Here is a 12,500-nt window from a genome sequence, read left to right as displayed (position 1 = left end):
AATCCTTTTGAAAAGGCAATGAAATGCTTGTGTGTATTTCTTAGTGTGGTGTGTGTGTTTATGTGTGTGTATCTGTGTGTATATATGTGAGAGAGAGAGAGAGTGTGTGTGTGTGATTGAAAGAGTGTGTGTCAGTTTTTTGTGTCAGGAGGAGAAACAGCAATCTGGATGTGTCAGTGTTGTAATGCTGGTTGTAACAGTGTTGTAATGCTGGTTGTAATAGCGTTGTAATGTTGGTTGTAACAGTGCTGTAATGGTGGTTGTAACAGCACTGCAATACCTGTTGTGTCAGCACAGTAATGCTGGTATAATCAGCAATGCAATATTGGTTCCAAGGTCCTCGCTCTGAAATGTACGGAAAGCCACCAGATGCAATAACATCTTACAGACGAGACAGCAAGAATCAAAGCTGTGAATAAATTATGGGATGTCAGGTGACTGGGGAGTAAATGGGGGCACTTTCTGCCTGGTAAGAGAAATGGTTACTTTAATCTAAGTATCAAATCAATAATGCTTTTTCTCTCCAAACAGATTTCCTGTAACTCTAGAGGGAATCAGCAGGCCATAGAGATCACAGAGACAACAGGCGTAATGGGCTGATAACAGTCAACAGCCACACCCTCATCCATTCTGGCCAATCAGAGTCCCAGCTGTGAGACACTCAGTCCAATCAGGTGATGAGCACAGACAGGGCTTGGCTTTAATGTTATTACTGGAACCAGAATAGATTCTTTTAAGCCAGAATCGAATCGATTTTCCTTTCAGTTCCGAGGCCACCGTGCTTCCCAAACACACCTGTAAAGAGCCGAGGTACGAAAAGACCCAACAGCTGCGTCTCAGCCACTCCAACCACACACTGCTGAGATCAGCTGAGACGGCGTGCCACCACACAGCTAACTGCAACCACAGCTGAGAAAGAGAGGGGGAGAGAGAGAGAGGGAGAGAGAGAGAGAGAGGGAGAGAGAGAGGGAGAGAGAGAGGGAGAGAGAGGGGGGGAGAGAGAGAGAGGCAGAGAGAGAGGGAGGGAGAGAGAGAGAGAGAGAGAGAGAGAGAGAGAGGGAGGGAGAGAGGGAGAGAGAGAGAGAGAGGGGGAAGGAGAGAGAGAGGGAGAGAGAGAGAGAGAGGGAGAGAGAGAGGGAGAGAGAGGGGGGAGAGAGAGAGAGGGAGAGAGGGAGAGACAGAGAGAGGGAGAGAGAGAGGGAGAGAGAGGGGGGGAGAGAGAGGGAGAGAGAGAGAGACAGAGAGAGAGAGAGAGAGAGGGAGAGAGAGGGGGGAGAGAGAGAGAGGCAGAGAGAGAGGGAGGGAGAGAGGGAGAGAGAGAGAGAGAGAGAAGGATAAACCCCTTTTCCACAGCAGTGCTGGAAGCAGGCCGACATGAGCAGGAGCCAAAGCGATTGTAGAACATCATGTCTTGCACTCTAATCCGCAGCTGACAAAGTCTGAATTCAGCCACCCCATCCCCTGCAAAGAATGGTATATTCCAAAATATGGACAGATCCACTTGCAAGGTGGAGGGGTTTTTTCATCATACAAACACAATGAAGACAATGCTAAGCGCTGAGTGGCTGGGAGGTCAGGTGTATGTGCTGACTCTCTCGCTGTGGATTGTGCACAGTCCTAATGGTACCTCAGTAAGGCTAAATTATGGCCGCAGACCTCATGAAATATTCTGTGATGGAAAAAAGCCAGATCTCTGATGTTACATTTGGAAAGGACACATCGGTACAGGTGCCTAATTCAGCATAAAACCAGCTGGAATGAAAAGGACGAGAAGCCGAAAGGCAAAACAAGCTGCTGCATAATCAGGTAACCAGGCTTAGCGACTCAGCTGACAGTAATCAGTAATGTAACAGTGTCAGATGTAACTAATACTGACACCGTAGCCCTACAAGAGCTCAACACTACAGCCTACAGGACCTCAACACCACAGCCTACAGGAGCTCAACACCACAGCTTACAGGAGCTCAACACCACAGCCCTACAGGACCTCAACACCACAGCCCTACAGGAGCTCAACACCACAGCCCTACAGGAGCTCAACACCACAGCCTACAGGAGCTCAACACTACAGCCCTACAGGACCTCAACACCACAGCCTACAGGACCTCAACACCACAGCCTACAGGACCTCAACACCACAGCCCTACAGGAGCTCAACACCACAGCCTACAGGAGCTCAACACCACAGCCCTACAGGAGCTCAACACCACAGCTTACAGGAGCTCAACACCACAGCCCTACAGGAACTCAACACCACAGCCTACAGGAACTCAACACCACAGCCTACAGGACCTCAACACCACAGCCCTACAGGAGCTCAACATCACAGCCTACAGAAGCTCAACACCACAGTCTACAGGAGCTCAACACCACAGTCTACAGGAGCTCAACACCACAGCCCTACAGGAGCTCAACACCACAGCCTACAGGAGCTCAACACCACAGCCTACAGGAGCTCAACACCACAGCCCTACAGGAGCTCAACTCTGCAAATACCACAGCTATATGCATACTTGTATGAATAATAATATGTGAATATTATTAAGGCAAAATGTTTACATTCTTAAGGCCCACTGTAACCACACAGTATTTAATTTCATTTCATTGTCAGTTTTCAGATAAGGCAAGTGGACAATGCAAGCATGTTAGGAGCATGGCTGTTTGGGCCCCTTTGACTTTCGGCTTGTGGTCTGTTTTGGACGCATGCACCTTAGTCAGCATTCAGGAAAACACTAAGGACTGAGTACTTTCTGTTCTTTTGTTCTGTTTGACTAATGACATAAAGGAAGGCTAAGGAAAGAGTGAGAAAAAGAGAGACTTTGGGGAAAAACACCTTTCAGTTCCTGAGACTGACAGAGACTCCACGGGCCGAGTGAGAGGGTTACCCTGTCTGCTCTAATAGCACGTCTTCTAAAACTGCCCTCGGATTTATCTGTCTCCACGTACAGCCTTTACTGAAAAGTGGGCCATTTTCCGGGATCGTCCTGCTCTCTTTCGGGGGGGGGGGGGGGGGGGGGGCAGTCTCCTCTGTAACGGCAGAGCAGCAGCCGCTTGTTTGCAATGCTGTAGGATAAGAGGCATCATGTGTGAACAGGGTGTGGAGGAAGGCGGGGGTCCACCAGGGGCCAGTGCTGGGACCTCTGCTTTTTATGACAAATATAAATGACCTTCACAAGGACATACGCAGCAAAATAATCAAATTCTCCAACGATACACAGCGTGTCAGAGTAGCAGATAGCTCAGACTTCACTAAAGTAACACAGAAATATCTGAATAAAAACATGTACAGATACATGAAAAATTAAGTATAGAATCACCAAATATAAAGCACTGCCTATCAGCAATAAGAAAAAGGCAAGAACATTTTTTACGGAGGCATAAAGCTGGAGTGTGGACAACATGAAGGAAGCAACCGAATCAACATGAGGGCGGGGCTCCCTCTTTAAGCCCCTCCCCCTGACCCCGCCTGCAGGACAGCGGGACTGTCCCTACTGCCCTCCATCACACTGCTAACTGAAATCAAATGCTCCGATCGGTCTAACTTCAGCATTGTCTAGTCTTGCCACAACCTTTCTTTACACATATACTTTTCCATATCCCAGCATGCAGTGTGCCTTTCTACCACTTCAACACAATGTATATGTCCTGACAGAGCTGAATATACTATAATCATGGAGTACACCCTGAAAATGAGAGCAAGGCTCTGTGAGATTAAACTTTTGTGTAATGTAAACATTACTTCTGTTTTTTGGATGAATTCAGAAAGTTTTCCAGTAACTTATGGCCGCCTAAGTATGTGTGCTTTGTCTGGGTAAGTAAAAGCTGTTACAGTCACCTCTGACTGACAATGGAGACGCTCACAATGTGTAACACAGTCCAGAGTCAGTCTGTAACCTGACCAGAGTGTGTGTGTGTGTGTGTATGTGGGTGTGGGTGGGTGTGTGTGTGTAGGTGAGTGTGTGTGTGTGCGTATGTGTGTGTAGGTGAGTGTGTGTGTGTGTGTGTAGGTGAGTGTGTGGGTGTGTGTGTGTATGTGTGTGTAGGTGAGTGTGTGTGTGTGTGTGTATGTGTGTGTGTGTGAGTGTGTGTGTGTGTGTGTGTGTGTGTGTTTAGCTCCGATTTCCCTTGCAAGTTTGCTGTGATTCTTGTCCCATAGCTGCAGTGAGCCACAGGTCCTGCAGGCAGGAGTAATTCACAGGCTGTGGGTTCGAGCTCGTCCTGCACTCTCCACCAACTCCTGTTCACTGCAGGGATTCAGGAGCCAATTAAAAATAACCAATCAATGACACGGTGTGTCAACTAACCAATCAATGACACGGTGTGTCAACACAGACACGGCTGGCTTCTGTGAACTGCGAAGAGAGCGGAACGACGAAAACCCGGAGTGCCCAGGCAGGAAAATACCCTGCCAGAGGCTGAAGGTGGGGAATTTAAAGAGCGACGATGTTTATCTTATCTGCCTGCCAGCAGCTACCACTGTTAACAGTGGAAAGACAGGGAGAGCCAGGCAGGGAGAGCCAGGCAGGGAGAGCCAGGCAAGGAGAGCCGGGCAGGGAGAGCCGGGCAGGGAGAGCAGAGCAGGGAGAGCAGAGCAGGGAGAGCAGAGCAGGGAGAGCAGAGCAGGGAGAGCAGAGCAGGGAGAGCCGGGCAGGGAGAGCAGAGCAGGGAGAGCAGAGCAGAGCAGAGCAGGGAGAGCAGAGCAGAGCAGGGAGAGCAGAGCAGGGAGAGCAGAGCAGGGAGAGCAGGGAGAGCAGAGCAGAGCAGGGAGAGCAGAGCAGAGCAGGGAGAGCAGGGAGAGCAGAGCAGAGCAGGGAGAGCAGAGCAGAGCAGAGCAGAGCAGGGAGAGCAGAGCAGAGCAGGGAGAGCAGAGCAGGGAGAGCAGAGCAGGGAGAGCAGAGCAGGGAGAGCAGAGCAGGGAGAGCAGGGAGAGCAGAGCAGGGAGAGCAGAGCAGAGCAGAGCAGAGCAGAGCAGAGCAGGGAGAGCAGAGCAGAGCAGGGAGAGCAGAGCAGAGCAGGGAGAGCAGAGCAGAGCAGAGCAGAGCAGGGAGAGCAGAGCAGAGCAGAGCAGAGCAGAGCAGGGAGAGCAGGGAGAGCAGAGCAGAGCAGAGCAGGGAGAGCAGAGCAGAGCAGAGCAGAGCAGGGAGAGCAGGGAGAGCAGAGCAGGGAGAGCAGAGCAGAGCAGGGAGAGCAGAGCAGAGCAGAGCAGGGAGAGCAGGGAGAGCAGAGCAGAGCAGAGCAGAGCAGAGCAGAGCAGAGCAGGGAGAGCAGAGCAGAGCAGAGCAGAGCAGGGAGAGCAGAGCAGGGAGAGCAGAGCAGGGAGAGCAGGGAGAGCAGAGCAGGGAGAGCAGAGCAGAGCAGGGAGAGCAGAGCAGGGAGAGCAGAGCAGAGCAGGGAGAGCAGAGCAGAGCAGAGCAGAGCAGGGAGAGCAGAGCAGAGCAGAGCAGAGCAGGGAGAGCAGGGAGAGCAGAGCAGGGAGAGCAGAGCAGAGCAGGGAGAGCAGAGCAGGGAGAGCAGGGAGAGCAGAGCAGGGAGAGCAGGGAGAGCAGAGCAGAGCAGAGCAGGGAGAGCAGAGCAGGGAGAGCAGAGCAGGGAGAGCAGAGAGAGCAGAGCAGGGAGAGCAGAGCAGAGCAGGGAGAGCAGAGCAGGGAGAGCAGAGCAGGGAGAGCAGAGCAGAGCAGAGCAGGGAGAGCAGAGCAGGGAGAGCAGAGCAGGGAGAGCAGAGCAGAGCAGGGAGAGCAGAGGAGAGCAGAGCAGAGCAGGGAGAGCAGAGCAGAGCAGAGCAGGGAGAGCAGAGCAGAGCAGGGAGAGCAGAGCAGGGAGAGCAGGGAGAGCAGGGAGAGCAGAGGAGAGCAGAGCAGAGCAGGGAGAGCAGAGCAGAGCAGGGAGAGCAGAGCAGGGAGAGCAGAGCAGAGCAGAGCAGAGCAGGGAGAGCAGAGCAGGGAGAGCTGGGCAGAGCAGGGAGAGCAGAGCAGAGCAGAGCAGAGCAGGGAGAGCAGAGCAGGGAGAGCAGGGAGAGCAGGGAGAGCAGAGCAGGGAGAGCAGGGAGAGCAGAGCAGGGAGAGCCAGGCAGGGAGAGCAGAGCAGGGAGAGCAGAGCAGGGAGAGCAGAGCAGAGCAGAGAGAGCAGAGCAGGGAGAGCAGAGCAGAGCAGAGCAGAGCAGAGCAGGGAGAGCAGAGCAGGGAGAGCAGAGCAGAGCAGGGAGAGCAGAGCAGGGAGAGCAGAGCAGAGCAGGGAGAGCAGAGCAGGGAGAGCAGAGCAGAGCAGGGAGAGCAGAGCAGGGAGAGCCAGGCAGGGAGAGCTGGGCAGGGAGAGCCGGGCAGGGAGAGCCGGGCAGGGAGAGCCGGGCAGGTAGCCCCGCTGCATCCTGCAGCCACAGTGAGAACTTTATAGCCTTATAGGGCAGCATCAGTGTCAGACCGGCTGCACCATTCAGCTCATAAATCACCGCGGAGACCTGAGGGGGCCACACGCAGCGTGACTCCCTGATTCAGACCCCACCCCATCGAGTCTGCGGTACCCCACCCACACTGTGATGGTGAACTGATACTGTGTATGACACCAGTATTGCTGTCTTCCAGGTGTTTTTTGACCACCTTTTTCTGGGATCATGGAATAAGTTTTTCAGTTTTTTAAATTTCCTCTGGAAAATGGATAACACTATATGCACAGCACTCTGTGACAATTTTAATAAAAATGTGCTGTAACAAATAAAAATTGATTGATTGATTGATTGATTGACTGACATTATGTTTCAGGTTGACTTCAGCTTTACTGGTTTGCATTTGTGGAGCTGCGAAGGTTTATTAATCACACTGAAGACTGAAGATCGAGTCTGAACAGAAACAGCCATTCACAGCAACGCCAGCAGGAATGTCATTTACTCCACCAAGCCACAAACCTGTATGCAAACTGGAATGGCTGTTTTTTCTGGCACAAGATTAACTGGAATAGCTGTTCCAGTTATAATAAAGTTTGTTGGTCCCATTGCCTCAACTCAAGGTTCAGACCCGGGCGGAGGTCCCTCTCACTGGCCCATTAGAGCTTCTGATTTCCGAAACTCACGGCTCTCTGCAGCGGACACGCGTGAATGTGACGCTCATCGAGTTATTTAAATTCTCTCGGTTCACTGACGAGCGCGTCAAAGCGCCGAAACCATTTCTAACACCACGGTTCGTAATGGACTTCTGAAAAAAAAATCTTTTTTGCTTTATATAAAGGCAAATTTATTGGATTTAAACCCTAAATGCATTTGCAGAAATTATTCCTAATTTCTTTGCCGAAGTCCGTGACGTCTGTCAGCGATGCTGCGCATCTGAGCTTTTTCGAGGATGTCCACACAGAGGCTGACACATTGATAACACTGACACTCAAAACAGGGTCCTTAATGCGCAACCCTTCAAATCTATCAATGAAAAATCTGACAGTGAAAACACTGAAGATCATTCTGAATCGTGTTCGTGAGGCAATTGGTCAGACAACAATCCCAGCGGCTGAAATTCAGAGAATTTAACTTTCAGAAGAAGCGTCTCCCTTACAGTGATCCAGCACGTAAGGACTCAGTAGTTAAGCAAGCTAGCAGCGCACGCCACAATCCACAAATTAAAATCCAGATAAGAAACACACATAATGGCAATTCACTTTATCATTTTTTGATTAATTATTAATTTTGTAAACTATGTTTATGGGTGTAACGTAATGTGCTTCATACAGAGGACATATTTAACCTAAAATATTTTTTTCTTCTTAAAACTTTGGAAGCCCAAGAGTTTAATTTAAATATACTGCTACTTGTCACTAAAAGTGAAACTAAAAACAAGTTCGGTTAAATTGATAACTTATGTCTCAAACAGGCTGCATATTGCCGCTGACTCTTACCTGACGTGGTTGTCACAGAACTTTGTTATCTGCGGCTGGTTGAGAAGGACCGTCCGAGCCGCCGGGTCTATCGGGTCCGCCTGCGACGTGGTTCCCGACATCTCATCTTCTGCCTTGCGGTACCCAGCGGACGAGCAAGCGGGTCCTGTTGGGTCACAACCCAGGAGAGTGTCAGAACGTGCCTGTGTGCGTGAGTGCGCGACAGAGAGAGACAGAGGGAGAGACAGAGGGAGAGAGAGAGAGAGAGAGAGAGAGAGAGAGAGAGGGAGAGGGAGAGGGGGGAGAGGGGGGGGGGAGAGGGAGAGAGGGAGGGAAAGGAGGGGCGTGCAGCTCACTGTAGTAGGCTACATCAGTGATGATGCTGAGCGCGCGTGCTTGGCAGTGACATTTCCCAAACACTCCCTTTCATTAAGCTCGAGCCGGCTCCATCACCAGCACGACGGCGCGCGACGCCCCCGGGGACCCCCTGTAAAGAAGCTGCTGATCGAGGCACAATGCAGGACAAACACAGCGCGTGAGCTCCGCTTTGTTCAGCGCCGGCGCACATGTCAATTTCATAACTGACTTCTGAAGCCCTGTCTTTCAGGCATCACCATTTAAAAATAAAAGCACGTGATGCATGCAGAAAATAATCGTTTTCTCTCCGTAAGTCTTTATTATTTTTCAGAGGCAGCCCCGCCGCGGACAGCACCCGCACGCAGCGGCGCAGTCTGCCCCCAAGAACATTTTCCATCATCGCCCGCGATGAATAATGGAAGAGCGCGAGAAAGCGGCGCTGGAAGTAATGGAAGTTTACCCAGCTGGCGCAGCGCACTGGCGCGAGGACTGATGTAACCGGCTCGTCACTCGTCTGTCTCGCCCTCTGTCGTCTTCTGTCGGACGGGACGGACGGACGCACTCCTGCTCGCGGCGCTGACCCCGGTGCCCCCCGCCTCATCGGGCCCCCTCCGCCTCGGTCTCGAGCCCGGCTGCGTCGCGCGCTCGGTAATTGACGAGGCGCTGTCAGACAACGAGCTTCTGTCTCGCGCAAAGCCTTCGCTCCGATATTCCCGGAGGAGCGCGAGCCCCCGCCTTTAAAGGGCCAGGCGCCTTTCGCCCCGCGCTCGATCACAGGTCGGTTTACGCGTCTAAATGAGTAATGAGGGCAGAAGTCAGCCGTCGCGTATCACCTTCCGCAGCTCCGCATTCAGCGCTTCTCTTTAAATTAGTGCCCTATTTTCAGTATGAAGAAGCGCGACGGAGTGCTATTTTAAATCTAATCAATCGATTTCTTCTTTTACTACACAGCCAGGCGCAGAAATAGACCGCTTTCGTAAAGGACCTGTACCTCACAAATACTCTTTAATTGCCATCATTGTTGTCTTCACCATTGGCTGTTGTGTGTTAAACATGCTTTATTTGTTTAAAACAAAGAACAACCGCGTTACACCATTTGGCTTAATATTTGCATAGTTCATTATGATAGTTACTACATCAATAATTCATAAAAGTTATGTCGGGAAAGACAGGGGTTTTATGCAGGGTTAGCAAATAAGCCATGGGGATGTCGCCACAACATGCAGAATCCTCGCGGCTCTTTACCGTCATCGTGACGTCACGCTGCAGCGTGTAACTCATCCATGCAAAGCTGCGTGTAGCCGGTCATAACGCTACCGTACCGCGTGGCTTGTTTCACACTGGCATAAGCTTTGCGTGTATGCAACGTGTGTGGACCAAAGAACATTACACCAGCGTGAGATGTGGTCAAGTGCTCGAAGTGTTGCATCAAAATGTGTTTTGGATTCTGTGATCTAGAGACTGTGTGATATCTGGTAATATATGTTCCTCTGCTTCCCTCAGTTTTGTAGGCTGTCTAGTTTCAGGTTTGCACAATTTGTGGTGATGTTTGAATGGTGTTGCACTCACACTTACTGGTCTGTGAATGTTGTTAGCCTGGTCTGACGCTGTTGCCCATTTAACTTGAATAGATACATTTCTGTTATATTGTGCTGGAAGTCGCTCTGGGTAAGAGCATCTGCTCAATGCATGTAATAAAAGGAATCCTTGGTGATCTAACCCTGTCGGAGTGGCAGAACCCTGCTGTCAGAACCCTGTTCTCAGCCTTGACCCTCACCGGGGAAGTGACCGGCTCGCTGACCTGGCCAAGGGCCGACAGAAACCAATCACACTCAAATCAGCCCTCTGTGACGGACATTCACACACTCACTCTCACTGAACTCCACTGCATCAGGAAACAAATGTTATTCCTGCTCTGACATTAGGGGGCGCTGTCTTCTGACCCATAACCCCTAACCCATAACCCTAACCCATAACCCATAACCCTAAACCCCTGACCCATAACCCCTAACCCATAACCCATAACCCCTAACCCCTAACCCCTAACCCTAAACCCCTAACCCATAACCCCTAATCCATAACCCTAAATCCCTAACCCATAACCCATAACCCTAAACCCCTAACCCATAACCTATAACCCATAACCCCTAATCCATAACCCTAAATCCCTAACCCATAACCCTAAACCCCTAACCCATAACCCCTAATCCATAACCCTAAATCCCTAACCCATAACCCTAAACCCCTAACCCATAACCCCTAATCCATAACCCTAAATCCATAACCCATAACCCTAAACCTTAAACTGTAATCCTAACCCCGCTGCAGTGGATCTCTGCTCTCAGTGGCTACCGGAGACCAGCTGAAAACAGGCAAACACAGAGAGATACCTGCCTCAGCGGTTCCCCTGGAGCCGTTTCAGACCCGGATCTCTGAGCTGCTGCCAGAATGCAGTCAGCTGTCAGGAGGGGCTATTATTAGCAGACAATCCCCCAGTAAAGAGCCCCGCCGAGGGGACGGAGGCCTCTCTGGCCCTGCTCCCGCTGACACACAGCTGCAGCTAAAGACACAACCCTCACAGAGAGAGCCGTGCGCTGACTCACTCCCTCACAGAGAGAGCCATGCTCTGACTCACTCTGTCACAGAGAGAGCCATGCCCTGAGTCACTCTCTCACAGAGAGAGCTGTGCTCTGACTCACTGCCTCACAGAGAGAGTTGTACTCTGACTCACTCCCTCACAGAGAGAGCCGTGCCCTGAGTCACTCTGTCACAGAGAGAGCCGTGCTCTGACTCACGGCCTCACGGAGAGAGCCGTGCTCTGACTCACTGCCTCACAGAGAGAGCCGTGCCCTGAGTCACTCTGTCACAGAGAGAGCCGTGCTCTGACTCACGGCCTCACGGAGAGAGCCGTGCTCTGACTCACTGCCTCACAGAGAGAGCTGTGTTCTCATGTCAGCAGGGCTCATTGCAGCTGTCTCACATGCATGTAACATGATGCTTTACCTTTGAACACGGATTGCTGCAGAAAGTCACATGATAAAACGCAGACAGAGGTCCTCTCACGCAGATTCCATGCAGGGAAAGGCATTCTCTCCCGCTGCCCGTTAAGTCAGGCACAAGTGCCACATGCTCACAGGTGTCATCACAGCTGCATTATTATGACATTATTGGCATTTAGCAGACACTCTTATCCAGAGTGACTTACATCAATTATGGGTTTTTACAGTGTTATCCATTTACACAGCTGGATATATACTGAGGCAACTGTGGGTTAAGTACCTTGCCCAAGGGTGCAGCAGCAGTGCCCCTGTGGGGAATCGAACCAACAACCTTTCGGTTGTACCACTATGCTACACTGCTGCTCCATGGCCTCTCATACTCTATGGTTACTGTCACCATTGTTCCACACATTTACGATTAGATATTATTAAGGTTTTTCCTTCATGCAAAAACATACTCGTATTTAAGCTCGTATGCTTACCTCACCAGGGCTTCTTTGCTCAGAGAGTCTCATCACTGGTATGTAAGTATGTCTCTGCCTTGCAGTTAGAAGTAATTCACTCATAACAGCTCCTTCACATACTGTCTGTCATATGCAGGCCAGTAGAGGGGTTACTAGCGTGTGGGACCAGCAGAGAGGTCACTAGCGCGTGGGAACCTTCGTATTACAGACCTGTGTGAGGCAAAACCACAGGGGGGACAGAGCTACAGCGTGGCTCTCAGAATGCAGTCTGAGCCAAACCCCAGGAACCACACCGCAGACCTGCTGTTCTGCCTCAAATACGACCACAGAACCGAACATTCAATTACAGACTTTACCACTTGAGCACTTGTAACCATTCGAATAGAACCAAATGTAAACTTTGCATTAAACACTTGAAAATACAGGAAGCTGTCCGGATACTTTATACACAGAGGTAGTAAAAGGCTTTCACTTGAGTAAAAGCTGTGCTCCTCAGCAGGACTAAGTGTTTGTGCGCCGATTCTGGCGTCTGCTAATGTCGTTTTGGAGCAAAAGTTTAGCCGAGATTTAATTACGGTCGAGCCACAGAACACGCGTTCCGCCGCCACTGGTCCTGCGGCGTGTGTTTCCACCGGGACGCGTGTCTCAACGCGGTGTGTGGAGGAGGCTGCGCGGTTTTTTTACAGAGGTTTTTTTTTGATTCGCCAATACGGGAGCCGAAGCTTTAGAGAGAATGTGATTCAGTACAGCTGAAGGGGGCACTCCTAACTCAAAATTCCTTGAGTTAAAGAGATTATGTAGCAGACAAAAAATTCTAAATATTAAA

The 12,500-nt window shown here is 50.8% G+C and overlaps 1 protein-coding gene across 4 annotated transcripts in view; it reads right to left on the bottom strand.

Annotated features, from left to right (window-relative positions):
* Positions 1-12,500, bottom strand: part of atp8a2 (ATPase phospholipid transporting 8A2) — an 80,974-nt gene that overhangs the window by 58,762 nt on the left and 9,712 nt on the right. For 3 of the 4 annotated variants that reach the window (XM_036521997.1, XM_036521999.1, XM_036522001.1), the window contains one exon: positions 7,876-8,020. In XM_036521997.1, coding sequence (XP_036377890.1) covers positions 7,876-8,020 — 145 coding nt within the window. Of the gene's footprint in view, positions 1-7,875; positions 8,021-8,671; positions 8,913-12,500 lie in introns of those variants that run through there. The other variant, XM_036522000.1, reaches the window with a different exon arrangement.

Source organism: Megalops cyprinoides, chromosome 2, assembly GCF_013368585.1.
Source record: "Megalops cyprinoides isolate fMegCyp1 chromosome 2, fMegCyp1.pri, whole genome shotgun sequence".
Classification (NCBI taxonomy): Eukaryota; Metazoa; Chordata; class Actinopteri; order Elopiformes; family Megalopidae; genus Megalops; species Megalops cyprinoides.
Note: the sequence above shows the minus strand (reverse complement) of the source record. Positions and strands in the feature narration are given on the sequence as shown.